This window comes from Lycium ferocissimum, chromosome 9, assembly GCF_029784015.1.
Source record: "Lycium ferocissimum isolate CSIRO_LF1 chromosome 9, AGI_CSIRO_Lferr_CH_V1, whole genome shotgun sequence".
Taxonomy (NCBI): Eukaryota; Viridiplantae; Streptophyta; class Magnoliopsida; order Solanales; family Solanaceae; genus Lycium; species Lycium ferocissimum.
The window spans coordinates 30,842,093-30,862,278 of NC_081350.1; the positions used below are offsets into that span (position 1 = coordinate 30,842,093).

At 34.1% G+C, this 20,186-nt stretch overlaps 2 protein-coding genes across 3 annotated transcripts; both read right to left on the minus strand.

Moving 5' to 3' along the window:
- Nucleotides 1-812: 812 nt before the first annotated feature.
- Nucleotides 813-8,225, minus strand: LOC132030235 (probable methyltransferase PMT14). Its single transcript, XM_059419766.1, has 7 exons — nucleotides 7,936-8,225; nucleotides 6,348-7,028; nucleotides 5,019-5,229; nucleotides 4,070-4,352; nucleotides 2,095-2,481; nucleotides 1,456-1,533; nucleotides 813-1,338 (listed from the first exon to the last, which is right to left on the minus strand). The coding sequence occupies exons 2-7, from the start codon at nucleotides 6,996-6,998 to the stop codon at nucleotides 1,098-1,100; spliced, it is 1,851 nt and encodes a 616-aa protein (XP_059275749.1). The 5' UTR covers nucleotides 6,999-7,028; nucleotides 7,936-8,225; the 3' UTR covers nucleotides 813-1,097.
- A 2,765-nt stretch (nucleotides 8,226-10,990) lies between these two features.
- Nucleotides 10,991-17,503, minus strand: LOC132030236 (uncharacterized). 2 transcript variants are annotated; one of them, XR_009408010.1, is made up of 10 exons: nucleotides 17,227-17,503; nucleotides 15,295-15,422; nucleotides 15,126-15,197; nucleotides 14,830-14,975; nucleotides 14,621-14,735; nucleotides 14,454-14,534; nucleotides 12,737-12,868; nucleotides 12,449-12,536; nucleotides 11,556-11,683; nucleotides 11,272-11,386 (listed from the first exon to the last, which is right to left on the minus strand). XR_009408010.1 is itself a non-coding variant. In XM_059419767.1 (9 exons), the coding sequence occupies exons 1-9, from the start codon at nucleotides 17,480-17,482 to the stop codon at nucleotides 11,253-11,255; spliced, it is 1,152 nt and encodes a 383-aa protein (XP_059275750.1). In that variant the 5' UTR covers nucleotides 17,483-17,503; the 3' UTR covers nucleotides 10,991-11,252. The 2 variants fall into 2 exon arrangements, 1 of the variants encoding a protein (XP_059275750.1); XM_059419767.1 differs by lacking the exon at nucleotides 11,556-11,683 and having other exon boundaries at nucleotides 10,991-11,386.
- Nucleotides 17,504-20,186: the final 2,683 nt, after the last annotated feature.

The following is a 20,186-nucleotide window of genomic DNA, read 5'->3' on the forward strand; positions in this document are numbered from 1 at the left end:
CCATAGTAATCTGCCTCCCAAATTGATTTTGTTTTTTTCTGCTTTTAGTTTGTTTAGAAATCATATTTATATTTTTCATAGTAAACTCTTTTCTACAATTTTTTTCCGATGCCTATTTAATTTTACAAAGCAAAACCACTTTACGCTATGAAAGTTTGATATTGTAAATGTGTCAATGTCTTACATGTAAAATCATATTTTTCCTTGAAATTTAGTTCAAAGCTATAAACTTGTGCACACAAACATATAAGAATAATCTAGCTCCCTGGCCGATTGATCCCGCTAATCATATGACTAGGAGGAATCGTTTTAATATCTTACGAAGACTGGTCTCTCTTTCAGTAGACTAAAGGAGAGTGAATTAACAGAAGAAAAAAATACTAGTGTCTTTGGTAAAGGGCTAAATTTAAGACTAATAAGCATCTGGGTTGGATACTGGACGAGTCCTTTTTAGAAAAATAAGATGAAGAAATAAATATTTCACACTGAATAGTTTCTTTAGTCTCTTAATGGATGTAGATACTGATAATTCTAGATTTGAAAAGCATACAGGTTAATTGAATACTCAACTTTTATTCTTTTTGACATCATGGTTTTTACTGGATTTGAGAGTTCACTTTGACAAGAATAATTCTTATACCATACAAGATAAGAAAGCTCAATAAACCATATGAACTTTTGAATCTTTTTTTCACTTGGAAAACAAACCTATATGCTAGAAATGCCCACAAGGAATAGCAATTTGGGCCATCGACTTTTAGACAAGTTTAAATAAATTAAATTGCCAAAAAAAAAAGAAAAAGGATTACAAATGTTCCAATATCCAATTTTGTAACTAGTGGAAACAACTATCAATTTGCTCCCAAACATAAATATCACTAATGAACTCTGCTTTGCTTCATTATTTGGAGAAAAAGGTCTTGCTTTTCACCTCTCCAAAATCACACATGAAAGAAAAGAAAAAAACTAAAATTGCTCTACATAAGAACTTGCACTATTTGTTGTACGAGAAAGAACCTCCATATATCTGCCTGGAAATCTTACATTCCACTTTAGAATTCTCAGGTTTTCCTACATACTCAAATATTGGCACTGACTCATTCATCAGTTGGCGTGTTTTGGTCTTCATCACCTTCAACAAAATATTGTTTGACAGCAACAAAAATTTTCTCAGGCACCAAGGGTCCATCTTCATGATCTACTAATTTAGTTTCCCATCTCAGGCCCGCTGCGATTTTCCTAACCTTGTTCAAGACTTCAACTCCATCTCGAAGAATGACTACCCCTTCAGGACGCAAGACACGGTCCATTTCTAGGAGAATATCTTCAAAATCACACCTGTTTTACAATCATATAGCTTTAAGAATCAGTATCTCTTTTTTTGCTAGTTTTTCTTTTCTAAGTAATATATCCGACTAATAAATCCATTTCTTTAAAGAGTTTAAAAACGCTTACTTGTCCTCGTACAGAGTGAACAAGCGATTAGCATGAAGAAGGTCATACGTCCTTGGGTACGTAGAGAAGCCTTCACACCTAAAAGGAGAAGGAAATCGAAATTAATAAAAGTTTCAGGAGCAATATTATGGACTATTCCCAGTGTAGAACAGTGACAGAAGAATAACAATTGACAAAAGGATGCATAATATCTCCAATATGAAAATCTTAAATTTTCGTCAAACATGCAAGCAACAGGAGGTCTTGGATGTTTCATTTTAATCATCTCATTAGATGCTATAGCTGTTCACTAATAAATGGAAGAAGAATTCTTGAAAGTGCTTTTTGCATTTTTGGCCCATCGGCCGGAATTAATTGCGGGTGCTAGCCAAAATATACAAGACACACACTGATCGTGTATATCATATGTATATTTATGAATATTTTGTGTATACAATATGTATATTATATGTATATTTACACTTAATAATACAAAACATGTACATTACTGGCTATTGTTCATTTGAGTTGTCCAAATATGCAATTATCCCTTCTTGAAAACAAAGGTAGGTCAATCGAAATGCCCGCTTCAGTAAACTAGCTAAATTCTTTACCATTTGCGAAATAATTAGTTGATAAGAAACCATTAGCAGTACGTACCAGTCATGGTATATCCCAATCAACCCCCTCTCATATACGACACCAAGAGTGTTATCAGCAATAGTTGGCACAACATTCATCACCCAAAGTTTAGGAGAGTCTAGTGCTGCTGCAAAGCCTCCAAGTCCGGCATTCATGTCCATTATGTTGTGGTATCTTGTGGTGCCAAGTAGGCTAACGATCCTCTTGTACGAAGTGACGTGTTTCTTCCAAAGCTTATTATCCTCTTGATAAGACTCAACCGTCACCCCAGGAACCATTTCATTGGCTACACGTGGTGGAACTGCAAATAGCCTAGCGGGAAACTTCTTCAATTCCCCTCCAGCTACTTCATCAGAGTTCTGGACGGCAGGGTATGGTGTTATGCATGCATCCATTTTTTTATACCTAAATCACCATTTTATACAAAGTGGAAAGACAAACACAAATTAGCACTTGCGTAATGGGATAGAAATATTCGGTATTTATGGTGATAACCCAAATGACCCAAGGTAATGTCAGTCATGAAACATAGGGAGAACTAAGTCAATGATAGGCATAAAACATTTTGGGCTTTTAACACATTTGGCCGCTTGGCCAAAAATAATTTCAGTCACTACCCAATATACGAAAAATACACACTAATTATGTATAAAATATGTATATTGTACATTATATCCAAAATTTATACATTTGCCCGCTATTTTGGTGGGCGGCTATACAGTGTAAAAATCTCAAACATTTTCTCCAACACTTGCCATGACTCATGAGTGGCTCTCACCTTTTTCTTTTATCAACCTGCATTCCATCTTATGCTCTAATTTACAGTTTTTGAGCACAAGTGAAAGGAAAACACCCATCAATAACTGTACATCTTTATTAATGTTGTTGGTTGGATACTATAACCTGAACTTTAGCCTGAACTTTATCAAAGCAGAAAGTCACATCGAAGGAACTTGAAGTTCATAGGGATGCTTCACCCCCTTACCGTCGGTAATATATATATAGCATAGTGATAAAGTGATTATTTGCTTGGTGAAAGACAAATAAAAAGAATCGTAAGACCTCTTGTATTGGCTGGTGGCGTATAAACAGGCTACTTTTATGCAGTACCTCAACAGACATCAAAATACTTGCTTTCAAACAGGTCTTATGAAAACATGACCCGCTGGTCACTGACCCGCCCATTTAGTAGCTCAGCCCATTTCAGCCCATCTAAAAGTTGGACTGATATCTTCTCAAAAAAAAAAAAAGTTGGACTGATATGTAGCCCAAATTGACCCTAGAAACCTTGTCAAAATATTTTCAAAAAAAACATTTTTTCAATTTGATATGTTATATATTAGCCAACAACAACCCAGTGAAATCCCACAATGTGGGGTCTGGGGAAGGTAGAGTGTACGCAGACCTTACTCCTACCAAGGTAGGACAGCAAATAAAGAAAAAAATAGTTTATTAGGTATTCAAATTTAAATAATATAAAAGAACAAACAAAGAAATTAAAACATAGTAAGAATTGGGCAAGTTGGATTATGACCCGCTCTTTAGCCCAATCTATTTTAGCCCAATTAACTTTGACCCGCCCCTTTATTAACTCAACCCATTTTAACCCGCCCAAATCCAGCTCAACCCGCCATTTGACACCCCTAGTCCCAATTGCTACAGAACACAACAATTTTCTCTATATCGACCTTCTTTATATGTGCAGCATGGTACCTGAAGACGCGCTCCAGTTAATATATAACTACTGGAAATTGAAAATAGAAGCTTGAGTTGAAACTCCTTTTTTTTTTTTTTTTTTTTTTTTCCTTTTTTGAAACTAGTGAAGTTAAGCTTGAGTTTCAACTCTTGTGAGCAAACCACAATAAAACTAGAGAGAAAAGTTTGAACTCAAAAGCGACAGATTATCTTGTACCTTTCACAACAAGAACACAGTCAGAAGGGTCTCCGGATTATAAATAAAAGGAGTTTGACAAGTAGGGCTCTAGTAACTCACCAGACATTATCAGTATCCTTTGTTTGACATATGTTGGCAGATGTCCTTCTGCATGATTTTCCGTTTATATTTTTCCTCCATATAGCTACATCACCTCTTTCGTATTTCTTCTCCCAGCAAAGAAGCTCAGCATACTCTTCAATCCTTTTTTGCTCGGCTCTACAATCCTCCTTGGTCCTGTTCCAGACTTTGTGATAGGTCTTCCAATTGAGTGGAGGACCAGACAGTATCCAGTATCCACCAGGTCTCAAAACTCGATCAACTTCCATCATGTACATGCCCTCTGCACATACAAGCCAACTATCAGCAAGCTAGAAAATTCACCATTTAAAGTCAAAACTCGTCACCGACAATTTTAATTATCTTACAATAAACTAAATTCACAGTCACACCCCTTAAAAAAGTTAATTAATTACACAAATCAAAGGCATCTGACAATATCATCCTTTTGCTTTCTCCAAACTTTTCTTAAAAGTAGAAATAGTCAGCATTGGGATTTGAAAAACCTATTAGAGAGAAGGGTAACTTGGGAAAATTAATAAATAACCTCTTTGGACTTTGAAAAGTTCACTTATTTTGGACTGGAGGGACCGAGGGAGTATTCTTCTTGAAAAGAACTAATTTACAGCACCTAATTTTATTCATCACATGATTCCAAAAGGATCTTTCCCCTTAGGCTCTTACACAGGAATTTACAGTTTGAATGGAAATCTGTTATGCTAGTCTCATTCCAAAACCCAAATCTCTGTCAAATCTTTTCCTTGTGACTTGACAAGCACCCCATATGCCATTCTCCTATTTGAAAATTCCAATGGTTTTAGATGTCTCCTTTCCAAAGGTGTCGTTAATAGAGCTCATAATGCTCCGGATGGCACTTGATGAACAAAGGGCAAGTACAACGTAAAAAACATTTAATGAAGTGAGAAATTTTTATGTCTTGGGAATATACCATTTGAAGCCCAGGGAATCAGACACCGAGAACAATGAGACATGTCAAATGCTCTTGATGGGTACGGAAGGTGTATGGAACCAAAAACTCCAATAACAGCAGGTACGCCTCGCTCCAATGCAAATTGCACTTGTGCTTCATGATTGTCCTTAGGTGCAAATGACATTGCCAGAATATTTCTCTTCAGCAAGTAAGCACCCCAGCTTGCAACCTTTTTGCATGATGTGAATGCAACAAGTTGTCAGAATCCAAGAAAACAGGCCACTATACAAAAGCATGATACTTTATGGACAATTACAACCATTAATGCAGAGAGAAACCCTTTTTCTGTCGAATGTAATTACTTAATAAGGGAAGGAAAAAAAAAACCAACGACAGCATGAGAAGAACTCGCAGATGTTCCTGGCCATAATGTTGCCTTTTTCAAGTGAGATTAACAATTTATTAATTTAGAAATTTTACACCTGAACGCAAGATTTTACAACGTTTATCAAAGGTGGTGAAGGATAGACTACTTATTTTATAACCTGTAAGTTATATTAGACTCCTTTCAAAGCTTCACAGTACTAGATCAATTGGAATAGTATCCTTCCAAGCAACTTATCAGGGATAAAAGGTATTCTCACAGATAGATGGGAAGTATTTAGATAGGCGATTCAATGACTACAGCGATTAAATCTATTACAAGTAAATGTGAACTAGTCAAGAATCGATATGTTAATAGAGGTTTTCAAAGATGTGTTACCGACTTACCGTTAAAGAACACAGTGGTCTTAGTGATGCAGTTTTGCTAATTCACAAAAACTTGTTTAATATGTGCACGAAACTTGTTTAGACATGAATTAGGTAAATTTTCCTTTTTCTATATATAAAACATAACCAGTGAGAATAATTAGCATCATGGAGATAGCTTTCTTAATGGAAGCAAAAAGCAAAATAGAAGTCGTTGTTAGAATGGAGGTATCTGCGGCTATAATTGATATAAAAGATAAAATGTTGAATGACTCCACATGAGTAGAAACATTCCAGTAATATATCTGTTTCCCTTCTATGTCAGTTTTTGAAGAGTTGAGTCTAGTACAACTAATACCAGTATTACTTAAACACCTTATTCAGTACTATTCTTACACATAGTAAATAACGGCATTAACAATACCAGTATTATTCTTATAATTATACACCCTATTCAGTATTATTTAGAAATTATGTGATGCATGTTATTGTTAATACACAAACCAAACAGTTAACAAGAAATAACGCCAGCATAACTTGTCTTCGAACCAAATGACCCTTTAAGGGAAGGGAGGAAAAAAGAAAAAGAACACATACCCCACAACCAGTGTCAAGAGCAGTTCTTATCATGCCACTTTTAATTGGAACCACAGAAGCAAGTTCATCAATATATGCATCTGCTCCTTTAGGGAACATTGTACCTCCTCCTGGAAATTTGAAAACATTTCCCTGAAACTGTACCCAGTTTTGGACCGCCTTCTCAACTGTCAAGTGTTTGTAAGGAACATTAGCATAATAGGCATAATCACGGCTTTTTGGCCATGGAAATGGAGTTGTGTATCCTTTGGGTGCCAGGATCAAACAACGAAGCTTTTCATCATCTGGAGGGCAATGCCTTTCTCTATATATCATATTTTCCCGTGGGAACTTCATAGCTCGGTCTTGTTCTTGGCAGGGAGTATAGTCACTGTATTTAGGATCACATGATTTGAATTTTTTAGTTGTTAGTTCTGAAGTTTCAAGCGTTTCCACATAATTATGGTGCGACTCAAAATCTAGAGTGGCCGGTGGAAAGACATTGCAGTCAGCAGTTTGCTCGGTCACTGCTAGTGCTAGCTTATCTCCCTTTCCGGACCCACTTTTCTGCCAAACTCCTATTAGATAACAGAAACAGCAAAGACCAATTACAATCAATATAGAGATCGGTCGCCGTGTTTTGTTGGTTGGTCCATGATACTTGGACGCCATTATGTGCTCGCGGCAGCACCAGAAAGTTCCCTGTAGCATAAAGAAGTTAGAATTTCGAGCAATTTCCAGGATACAATAGATACTTTACTTCAAAAATAAGTTTCATATATCATCTCAAGCCAGGGAAACAGTAACAGATTGACCGAAATTCTCAAAGGATGCAAACACAAACAGACCTAATATAATCTAAATGCAAAAATGAGGAATTTATACTAGGTATTTACAGATATTCAAGATTTAATCATTATATTAGAACATAAATGCTTCTTTAACTTCCACGATTTACTTCGTGTGCAGTACAACAGTCGGGTGGGATGACTGAAGTCAAGATCTCCTCAAAGAATCAGAAAATACTACATTACCATAAAACCAACTTCTGATTGACAAAAAAAAAAAAAAAAAGTGCTAAAAAAGGAAATTTACAAAGATCTTTTTTACAAAAACTAACAATTGAGGAGACAAAGCAGTTAGTGCATCAAGTGATTCAAATATAACAAACTAAACTCCCTGAAGTCTGAAATACTAAATCACCAGTCACAGATCTCGGATACACATTGATCTAGAAAGTTATCCACCATAAAGCCAAACAAGAACTCAGTGTCTTCATACTATGGAACAGATCATCTTTATCACTTACTTCATATTCTCCATAAATCCAATATATCATCAAAGAACTCATTAAAGACTACATCACCATAATTCAGACTACTCTTTGAAAACTAGAAAGAAGTCAGAAAGTGCATCTAGTAAATAACAAACTAAGAACTCTTTTCAGATAAAATCACACCCCAATAATCCACAGAGTTAAAAGAACAAATGGGTACTAGAAAAGATTAAAACTTTATCAAACAAACAAGAAATCAATACTACACAGAGACCTAAACCATAGCAGCAAAGCACAAAAATGAGAAAAAAGAACAAGTCTTTAGCTGATTACCAAGTGAGAAATTTGAAGTGAAGGTCGTCAGTCCTCACTAGACAAGTGAGAGAGATCTGAAGCAAAGGTTTTTAAACAGAGAGAAACAACCTTCACATACTCTACTATAAATGTACTCTTTCTTTAAAAAGACAGATTTTTTTTTTTCAAAGTGGGGATTGAATAAATGGAGTAGATCAGTAGTAGTAGAAGTAATAATATAGTTAAAGATAAACAATTGGGAAATTGCCCAATTAAGGTATTTGAGCAGTAAAAATGAGCAGATTCACCAGAATCCTAATTCTAGTAGGGATATAATGTGAAAAAGGTGGAGAGACCGCGTTAGGACTCTTCTTCTTTCATTTTATTTTATTTTATTTTATTTCTTTTATTTTGTGCAAGTAGGAATCTAATTGTCAGCCAAGTGGATGATTAAAAGAGGACCAAGTTCATTTTTGAAAATAAAAAAAATTACTCCCATCACAACGTCACATATATTTTTCTTTTTAATTTATGTAAAAAAAATGATACATTTCTATATTTATAAATAATTTAAATTAAAATTTCTCTCTAGTCAAATTATATCACATAAATTGAAAATCTTAACGAAAGAACAACTTCTTTCAGTATTATAGAAAACCAGATATGGAAAAGTTCAAGATCTGTAATTTGTCTTTCTTTTAGTTGGATGAAATATTTAACATTTCAATCATACATGATAGTGTAGTATAAGGGAAAAATTAAATTATACGTGTAGTGTAAAGGTTAAATCTAGTCCACTTTATTTAATTAGGATGTGTTTGAGACCAAAAAAAAAATGTTAATATAAATCCAAAAAAATAATAATAAGGTAAGTTAGTCTATAAAGGCAAACTTGAGCAAATTAAAATGGCAAGATTTTTTTTTTTTTTTTGATTGGTAAATAATAATGGCAAGAATATATTGGAGGCTAACTTTTAATGGAGATTAAAGTTGTCCTATTTCGCATAGTTCAGATACAATTAAATATTTTCATATTTTCTATCTAATTTTGAACATAGAAACTTGATATCTTTGTTTAATTTAAAGTAGCGTTTTACAGCTCCCTTTATATGAAATAGAACCTTTGCTAAGTTATTTTAATTTGGTACTAAAAATATTTTACATATATTTAGTTAGTCAAGTGATATGTGAAAAAAGGCTCAATGCATATGCGGCCTCCTAAACTTGCCCCTTTTTTCAATTTTGGCACCTCAAAGTGTTATTCCTATTGAACCCCTTAACTCGTCGTCAAGTGTGTCTATCAAACCCCCTAAATCTGATTTTTTTAAGGAGCAGAAATAAAATTGGGGAAATGAAGGTAGAGAATATTTTAGACGTGGCTATTCTTCTGGGTCATGGACGTGTATTATTTCGTTTTACTCTTCCACTGCCTGCTGAATTAAGAGCTACTCTTTTTTTTCCTCTCAATTGTTGTTAATCTTAGCTAAAAGATGGCATAATTAAATTAGAATATATATATAAACACATTGCTACATTGAAGATGGAATATTATATAAAACATTGCTTTGATAGGCATTACATGGCTTTAATTCAGGATTCAATAGAAACATCACTTAGTTTAGATGTCAAAATGAAAAAAAGGGACAAATTTAGGAGCCGCGTATGCATACAAGTAACAACAAGATACAAGAGTATTTCAGATCTATTTTTCCATTTAAAGAACACAAAGGTATTGACTCATCAGTCTACATCGTACCACATCTGGTTTTCAAAAGATCTAAATAAAACCATTTTATAGGTGGGAAAGGACAACTATTATACTAACAAATATGTCTACAGTGATAGGAGCATTACAAAGAATTTAGATCTACTAGTTTTTAGATCTGCCAAAATTATTTAATATGACCGACAACAATTATTTGAGCATGTCTAAAAATGGAATATTGGGTTTCCGCTGCTAACTCTAATAGTAACATGTTGGTACTTATATAACTTAGATCTGGATACTCAGATCAGATTGGCCCCAAGTTATGCTTCAAAAAAGATAATGGTAATATGATTAATAAAACTAAAACTGTGAGCTAATTGAGCAACCCTTTTTCCAACTGAAAGAATATGAGATAGATTGGCCAAGTGCAGCACGTTACAATGAGGAATAACGAATTTAATATGAACATAGTTAGCTAATCTGTATTTTCCAGTACTCTTAAGCAAATACCAAGATATATCAAGGTCAGTTCATTGATTACAACACCCAAATTTGTCAAAGATTCATTTTAGATGCAGCCTAAAACGACTCTCTCTCATCTTTTAAGCTTTTTCTTCTCCTTCTTTTTTCCATTGTAAGTACAAAGTAGGAAATCAAACTCATAAATTACGATTCGAACTATGACTTCTCAAAAGTTCTTTATTCTAATAAGTTGAGGTATCAAAAATTTATTGCAAATATCAACATTAAGAAAGACCAGTGAAGTTTATGCTAGTGCTAAAATATCTCTACTAAACAAATAAATTGAATATTATTGATTCACCTAGGTGGAGGGAGAGTTTAAAAGAAAAGCTATTAAAGGCACTTGCTTATAATGGACCGTTGGGGGATAGATCTGAATGTGACACACTATCAAGTGCCATTCCATTTGTGAGTCTTACACTCTGCCGACACTATTCGATCCCAAAAGTGATTATTTAAGGTTTTTTTATTTTTATTTATTTATTATTTTTTACTTCAATTTTTCCCTCGAGCCAATTTTCAATTCCACTGCGCATATCAATCTCCTATCACCTGACAATGCCTTTCTTTTTTCTTTTTTCTTTTTCTTCTAATCTTCACCATCAATCCCAAAAGAACCTTTGGCCTAACTTAACTCTAGGATTAAGTTATAAAACTGTATGAAAGTAGAAACATTTGAGAAACAAAACGAATCACAGACCAAAGAATAGAGTATTCGCGTTCAATCTATTTTCATTCTCATGACAGCTGGGGTAGCCTCTAAAGCCACAGTGATTCTTGAAATATCTGGCATAATTAAAGGTACATTATGTGATGTCTAGGAAGAGAACATCATAGTATCTAATCATAAATCAAACACAACTATACAGAAATGTGACATAAAGAGAGCACATTTAAAGGACCATGAAGCTTCCACAAGAATTCTGTTATTGTGAAAAAAAAATTGTGTTTTCTGTTGCACACTAATGTCATTAATGCCAGATGAATAACTAGATTTACAAGGCTACTCTGAGACGTGTATCATGGACCTAAGATCATGACACTGGGAGCTGCATTTTGCCAGATAAAAAGTACTACTATTATACAACAATTCAAAGCAGGCGGGCGAGAGTGTAAATTAAAAAGCTCAGCAATTCACAGGCTCCTTGGCCTTCCATGGCCAGTTTCTTTGCTGAGGGGAGAGTTCTGCATGTTGACCTGATGCTAGCTTGCTTTCCTTGGCCTTCTTCCTCTTGCCCGAAGAGCTTAACGAACCCTCAACTAAAAAAACAGAAAGACTACAGTCAAATTCAAGAAATATGGAAAGAGAGAGAGAGACAAACAATAAGAGTTCCACGGCTAAAGCAAATCTGGCATGGGTACTCTTATTGTTCTCCTATGTTGTTTCCTTTCCCCCACCCCCCAATTAAAATGTGGTATAGAGCTTTACCCTTATCAAGGCAAGGCATAGACCTTGTTCAAAGTATCGGTCTTTGTCTTTGACTTTCAGTGTTTTTAATTGTCATATCAAAGGTTTAGAAAGGAATCACTAGACTGAAATCACCATTCTAAAAGTTTCTGCAAAGGTCAAACAAAAAACTGGGAAGTGAAGCCGTACAGATTTTAGGGAAGGAATTTACCTTGCGAAGAAAATACAATTCCCAGTTGCCTTGAGGCAGTTATTACATTGGTTCGCTATGTTCATGACTATTGATGAGAGTGTGCAAGGAGTCTTGACCTTACTATAAGTTGCTATCATATACAGTCTATTCTCTTACTCAATCTATGACTCTCATTAATGCACTGGCTTGAAAACTTTCTTCACAAGTTCCCAACTGATCTTTTCTAATATAGGTTACATTGACAGCCTCTGGTGGTGGTACCGTGATAGGCAACCCTGTATCGTAGTATGCTACCATTGGAAGAAGACATGCAATTTGATTTTCTACAAAACTTTAGGAAGGAGAAAAAAATTTAAAAAAAAAAAAAATCAGAAACCAATTAACAACTATACCACATCACAAACAGTGTTCACCATTCAGCGCGAAAAAACATGTTTCTTAACAAACTCCAATTGCTAGACAGGAAAACAAGTGTTTCTAGAAGAAATCCATAGGAGTAAAATTACTATTATGTGTTTCAATACAATATGGACATTTTCAATGTGAAATTGTATGAACTTGTGTTCCATGCATTAAGTTTTAACTGCAAATGTCTTTAAAAATGATTTTTAGCTGGGGAAAGAATCAGCAACTGCTTAGAAAGAAACGTTAGCCAAAAGGTGAATTGATCAACAACAGCAAGTGTAAACTCAAGATTAAGGCAGTAAAACGCCTTACATACCTTGCCATTCCCATACCACCTTACATTCACCTTTGACCATCTTCGGGTATCTCTCTAGACGAGAGTCTTCTTGAATCAACTGCTCAACCTACAAAATATAGAGTAGTATGGTAAAAGATAGAACGTTACATTTTCTTCTTCCTTTTTTTTTTTTTTTTTTTAATCAAGAACGTAACACTCTGAAAGCATGTGAACTAGGCATAGGAAAAGTACAATGCATAGTACCATCCCTGAACCAAAAATGCAGAAGGAAAAAAAAAGAAAAGAAAAGAGGAGGGACATGAACACCTTTTTCCATAACCTTGGATCCTTTCTTTCCTTGGGTGAAAGAAGATGATCCCGTAACAGTGATGCCACCACCCAAGGTTCATGCGTGCCACTTCTTGCACCCAATGCCTTCTCTTCAAGTACGTCACAAGCCTATCATATCAAGAGAGATCAACAAATCCAAACTCAGCCCAACTGGCAAATAAATAAGACTAGTGACTTACCTGCTATGCAACTTGGGATGGACATAATACTTTTCTTAAATTTATCAGTCTTGCTATTTTTTTTTCTGTATTCCTTTTCCTGATAAGCACTCTAGGTCCCTATCTAAGATAATTCACTCTTTCACAAATTGAATGTCTCACTATGTTCGTCGAGGTCTACTTGATCAACTTCCATAGAAAACCAGAACTGTCATATTATTTTCTATTAAAAAAAAAATTTACACACTTGAAACTAGAAAAATACAACATGAAGCAACTATCTTATTTTTCAAAGTATAAGAATATGTTTCATAAGATGCAAAAAGTAATGAGATTCAACTGTTGAAACGCAAAAAGAGATATTCAATTTGGAAACAAAGAAACTACTATTGCAAGTTCAGCAGATTAAGACTAAGTTTAAACTTTAAACTTGTAATTAGGAATATGTGAATATTAGTTGAATTTTCTGTGGCACTGTTTGTTAAGTTGCACACTTACACCAGTGTTAATACCTAGCTATTCAAATTAATTACGTAGCTGTTAATTTGAGGCGCTAGAAATTGGAGACTAGTTCGATTCATGGATTTGGAAGTCAAAACTTCACTCATGGCTTGAGTTTGTTTGAGGCAAGCTTGAGGCCTAACCATGTGAGCTAAGGCCAACTATAAACCATCTCAGAACTTAGGAATTTTGGGCGACCTCAGTGTGAATGCATCCTAAGCTCGGCTTGGAGAGCCTAATTAAGGGGTCCAGACCTAGGATCGTTTACATTAGTTGTTCCTGGGACAAGTTCCGTGCAGTGGTTGGAGCAAATAGGATCTCAAACCAACTGTTGTAGCTCGGTTTCAAACCTAGGATCTTCCTGTTGTTACTCTCATGCCTTAACTGGTAATCCCTTGGAGATGAAGCATTGTTGGAGAAGCATACACTTTATACCAATAGTGAATGGACAGAGGATCCCTTAAATATTACACAGGTTTGTCTCATCCTCCAAAAATCACATGAATCATGAGGAAACATATCTAAAAGTGCATATAACATCACAACAGAATGGCAAACATGATTAATTCAATAGGGAGGTTGATACATAGTTAGTAGAAGAGGGACTTCATCTATTAATTCATCTATGCTTTATTTTAGAACTCAAAGGCATTATTTAACTAGATCAAGAAAACAATTTCCTTGTGTATCTATTCAATCAAAGGTGTGACGTTACTTGACTGAAATTAATGCGCCTTGAGGTAAGTTTTGGAGTAATATGGCGGAAGAAAAAGAATAGATACCCACATGTGTACTTAATGAGAACATTTCGAGCCCAGGTTAATATCTACAACTGGCCGTGAGGCTTAGAATTGTCGTGTAAATATGCCCCTTAGCCCTGAAGTTCTCTAGGCATATTGGTTTTCATTCCTTTACTTAAAGGAGGTGAATTTAGCATATTCAAGTAGTATAACTATAGCCAGTCACAAGTCGACACTGAAAGAAACCAATGTCACAGTATAGATTCTCCAAGGAAAGAAAACAAGGTCACATACCTCATTATATATCTGTTCAGCTCTAACTGACAAGTAGTATCTCTGACGGAGTTTTAACAGTAGGAAAGTGCATCCCAGGAGCTGCAAATTCCAATATTGTCAACAAGGTTTAGACGGTTATAATATATTAATATAAGCTTTCAAAGGCTGCTCTTACTGTGGAGTACCAATGCACAAGCTGGAACCAATAACAAAGCATGCTCAAGAATCCACTGCTGGATGCGACAGGAAACTGGTGTATAATGTAGGACCAGCGAAGCTGGACACTTCAACTCTTCAATTCTAGACAGAAGATGAAGAAACATTAATTAAAAAAAATATGATATACTTTCATCTGCTTGCTATAAATCATGGTTAATAAACCTGCAGAGCATACCCATGATCATTCAGTCTTGTCTCTAAATCCCTGTGAAGTGCCTCCATGGCTCTTTTCATGGCATGAGCATAAACAGCCTCATTCAAGCCATACTCATCCATTATTTTTGATTCATTCACTTTCTCCCACAATTGGTTACTTTGAACCTAAAAGGCAAGCATCAAACTTATGGAGAATGTTAGTTCAGTAGCTTTATAATACAAACTCATTTTGAGGATATCTTTTTGAATTTGTGCGTGTAAAGAGTGTGTGTGTGTGTGTGAGGGAGAGGGAGAGAGAGAGAGAGAGCAACGTACCCAAACAGTGCCAGTGCCAGTGCATGAATATTGAGCATATTCTTCACAAAGAAGAGCTTCTACTAACTTCGACTGCACATGTAATTACATTATCGTGTAAGCATTCAAAACCCAATTTAGCCAACAATGAAATGTTAATAACCAAAAGGGTTAAATAGGTGTCACTCACAAGCTTTTTAGCTGCTTCGTTTATATTTGAATCTTCAACACATAAGTTCCCAAGCCTCCGGTAGCCATGAGCACACTCTAATTTGCCTTCATGACATACTCCATTAAGTGGACAGGGCTCGCAGAAGTCTAAAGCCAAGAGGAATTATTAAAACCCAACACAGCTATTTATATCAAAGACCATCGAAAAAGTTGAAAGTTATTTAATATGCCAGCACTGTAGAACATAGTGTTCCACAGCTCCGCTTCTCAAAAATGAAGTGGATCACACGATTTTGAAATGCTCTAAGAATAAGCAAATGCAAACAGAAATACATAGAAATAACATATAATAAACCACATCATTGATTGGGATTCGCTACCATTGTTCCACATAAAATTACCAAAGAAGCTAACATCTAGCTGTTTTCCCGTTTAGAACCAGAATAATAAATTTAACCTGTGTTATTTACCTTCTCTAGCTACCCTGATATGGATACAAGAGACTGACCAACAGATGCCTCAACTGAGACTCGTTAAGATGCATGGAATACTTAATAGTATGTTGATTAAGTTGTGTCTGGTAATATGCAAGATTGAAAGTTCAACAAACAGTCAGCCATCATCTACAAAATCTCTTTCTCTGAAGGAGATAAGAAGATAAACAGGCAGAGAAAAATAAAGAGGAAGGAGCAAAGGTGCAAAGAGAAGGAGAGGCTGCATTTCTGGTGATCTTTTTAGAGGAATCTAACAGAGGAAAATAGAGGATCATGTGGTGAAATTCCCACTATTTACATATTATGGCAGTTCTATCTTTCTTTTACCCACCTTGCTAACAGCGGTCTCCCATAAGTAATAGAAATATACTAAATAATTAGGGTCATTCTAGAATCTGCATAATGATATAGTTGATGCATAGACATAGTGTCTCATAAGATGCACATTCCAAAAATATCATGCTTCATAAATGGAGGTGTTGCATACAAAGATGAGCAATTACATTACGTGTACCATCAGCTTGACATATCTTAGAGAAAGTAATTCATGTTAGCTTTGGTATTATTGATCCAATGTTTGATAGTGCTTTTCAACCTACCCTATTCAGTATTATTCTAATACATAGCAATCCACGGTATTAGCAATACAAGATTAATACATGGATAAACATGGTTAAATACAAAACTGCCGGCGATACACCAAACCAAACCGTGGATAAGAAATAATGTCGGCATAACTAATCCCAGCATTACTACTACATCATATTCAGTACTATTCTTATACACTCTACCAAATGACCCCTAACGGTATTATGTGAAGCACTGTGAGACGTTCAAAAAAGAAAAGATTGACAAATAAAGTGGGATGAAGGAAGTGATCAGGGTTAGTGGTTGAAAGCAGTGAAAGTTTGAATAATGGTAGAAAGATGTGAAAGTTGTACTCCCTCCAGATCAAAAAGAGTGTCCATTTAGCTTTTTTTTCCTTGGGTCAAAAAGAGTGTCCAATTATCAAATCAAGAAAAAACTAACCTTGTTTTTCCGGATTTGCTCATATTAAATGTTATGTGATTAAATCCCAATACCTATTTAATTAGGGGCAGCTTAGTCAAATTACTTTTTTTTTCTAGGTGTTAGTATTTTCTTAAGGGGTGTGCAAATGGCTAAGTTGACACTCTTTCTGATCCGGAGGAAGTATCAGTTTGTCTTGTAAAAGATCCTTTCTTTCTAATACTTGAAGTTGAAGATCAAAGTACTCTCTCTATATATAATAACAGTATTATGTGAAGAACTCTGAGGGTTTGATTTTTCAGATGTTCACTTGACTAATAGTTATTATCTAAGGAAGTCCCGTCACTCTTCTTCTTGATTCCAATTTTCTTCAACAAAGAGAAGTGACTTTCTGAGATAACAACTATTCGGGAAACAAACATAATAGAAGAAAATAAGATGGGACGAACCGGAGAGAGAGTCATCAAAGTCGGTATTGCTATCGCAAAAAGGCATGGGTTGCTGATTGAGTGACGTGAAAACATAGTTGCAGGAAAATGCGATGGCGGCGGCAACAACAACGACAGTGATGAGCCTAAAGAAGTCTGATATAGAGGAAGGGAATAAGTTTAAGGAAGGTTCAGTGATGGATGATTTACAAGGACGAGAAGAGGTGTTGTTGAGGTTAGGGCTTAGAGAGGAGGGTGGTCTAGGAGCGGAACCCATTGATCATCGCCCAGAGGTCTATGGGAAAAAACAAGAAGAGGGGGAAAATAGTATTGAGGGATTGATTCGCAAATACACAGTGATGACATTAAAATAGATACTATTTGAATATTTATTTATTTTAAAAAATTTAAATATAATTTGTTCCGATTATGATCTTGGATTTTTGGTCTTTAGAGGTTTCTTGGAACAAAACGATGCTGATTTTATCATTTTAATTTTTTATTCATTTACAAGATATTTTGCTATTCATAATGATGGTAATGGTATAAGATAATACACTCTTTGGTGTATTAAAAAGTCTCGATATTAATTATACATGCCCCAATATTTCAACCAAATAAGCTAATCCATGTGTTTCAATTTGTTTGAACATATTTCCTTTTTAGTCCGTACCAAAATAAATGACCTCTTTCCTAATTTGAAAATAAATTCACTTTATGAATGATTTACAACACAAATTTTTGCTTATTTTTAACCACAAATTTCAAAAGTCTTTTTTTTTTTTAAATATGTAAATGCAAATGGATTCATATAAATTAAAACGAAAAAAGTATAAAATAATATCACAATAATATCATAACTATTTTATGTAAGACCTCTCGACCTCTTACCAAACATGAGTGTTCTTTTTTCCAACACTAGACATTTCACGCCCAATATCTTTTTTGTTTTTCCTTTAAATAATGGACAAGTCTCAAGGTGAAGTTGTGCAAGGTTCAAAAACTGAGAAAAGAATGTCAGGTGACTTTTAGAGAATACATAAGATAAACTTTAGCACTAAATTGTCATAAATATCTGAATTTGAACTCCAAGAGCAAATTAATATTAATACCTAGCCACCGGATGTGATGATTCCTTCTCTCTCTTGAAGCTTGCGGTCGCCGGAGGATATTATATAAGTTATGCATAATTTTAAAGAGAAAATTACACCATAAGTCATGGAACAAGAATTAAGCACATAAATAGCACAATTTTTCAAATTCATCAAAAAGAGCACTCTTTATTACTTTATTGGTATATTTACTAGTTATTTGTCCCACTAAACTAGTGATTCACATTAAATTTATCCCACGAAAATTGGGATCAAATTTATTCTCTTGCTTTTTTATCTTTATTATTCTCATTTCTCTTTCTTATACGTGTTGGGTATAACCCATTATTTTTAGTTCTCCCTCCTCTTTAATTAATAGACTATTTTTTCATTTCTATTAGATTTTTGTTGTTAACGCTCTGCTACTACCCCATGATTAATTGATCATAATTTTTGGACTGCACGGGTCGTAGAATCGTCTCTGTTCACTTCTTTTCCTTTTACATTGGATACTAATATTTTTTTTTCCTTTTATGTTTTCTTTTATTTGGGAGAAGGAGAACTAAATTAAGCTGTTTCAAAGAATTATTAAGCGAGGACATATTTTTGTGGTAATAAAGTCTTGGAGAGATATTAAACATGGCAAAGCCAACTTATTGTTACATCTTTTATATAGATTTATGGCAATATATTTATGGTATAAATTTGTTATTCGAAAAGTATTTTTTTTAAATTATTAAATATAAATTTATACTTGTAATATATGATATGCATGGTATAAAAAATTTATATCTAAAATATACCATGTATTTTTATGGTATATATATAGTATATGGCAAATTCAGATTATTGCTACATTTTGGTACAAATTTATGAGATACAAAGATAACAATTGTATATTCATGGAAATACGATATGCATGTATATTCATGGAAATATAATATAAAAAATTATATCTAAAATATACCATGAATTTTAATGGTATAAATGTAGTATATGAAAAATTCGGATTATTATTATATTTCTGGTACCAATTTATGAGATGTAAAGGTAACAATTGTATATTCATGGATAAATTTGTTATAATGAAAGTATTTCTTTGTGATTTTTTTATTGAATATATATATATATATATATATATATATATATATATATATATATATATATATATGATATAATTTTATTATATCTCAAGCATACCATGTATAATTATGGTATAAATACAATATATTACAAAGTCAGATTACTAAAAATGGAGAAGAAGACTGAACGTAGCTATCCAGGAGGGAATATCTTTTGAGCAAAAAATTAGCATAAAAATAAGTTAATTTGTTAATGACTTGTCATAGCCATATACTTATAATAGGTAAGAATTTGTTTTGGTATATAACTCTTCTAATGCTAAGAAATGTTGATTAGATAATGGTGCTAAACTTCTGTAAATATTTTTATATAATAGTATAGTTATGTTTTTTTCCCATTTTTAAATGAAATTTAGGATCACGACAAAGAAAGTAGTTGTAAACTTGTAATCCAGAACGAATTTCCATATTATTTATTAGTAGGTCACATCTTGTACATATCAAAATATTTATGGTTAACATCAAAATATCAATATTTTTTTCCCGATTTCTTTTTCGCTGTTCAATATTCATCTAGGATCTGGACATTTGGCTTATTTACATTCGTCTCGAAAAATTCTACTGGACAGTAAAACATTTCATATAAAAAACGACTTCATTCACAAAATTTAGACTCGAAACCTTTAATTGAATAATTCATATACTTATTGCTCCACCACAATTAATACATTAATATTGATCTCAATCTCAAGAACCATTTTTTTGTGCGGATTGCCCTTCAAAAGCACTGGTCTTTAATTTTGCCCCT

Coding starts and splice junctions, on each gene's coding strand:
- LOC132030235 (XM_059419766.1), bottom strand. CDS start 6,998: ATGGCGTCCAAGTATCATGGACCAACCAACAAAACACGGCGACCGATC. Junction 4,353..5,018: donor GATTCCCTGGGCTTCAAATG/GTATATTCCCAA, acceptor TTGTATGTGCAG/AGGGCATGTACATGATGGAA. Junction 1,534..2,094: donor ATTGGGATATACCATGACTG/GTACGTACTGCT, acceptor TTCTCCTTTTAG/GTGTGAAGGCTTCTCTACGT.
- LOC132030236 (XM_059419767.1), bottom strand. CDS start 17,482: ATGGGTTCCGCTCCTAGACCACCCTCCTCTCTAAGCCCTAACCTCAAC. Junction 14,736..14,829: donor ACAAGACTGAATGATCATGG/GTATGCTCTGCA, acceptor TCTTCTGTCTAG/AATTGAAGAGTTGAAGTGTC. Junction 14,535..14,620: donor TGGTTCCAGCTTGTGCATTG/GTACTCCACAGT, acceptor TGGAATTTGCAG/CTCCTGGGATGCACTTTCCT.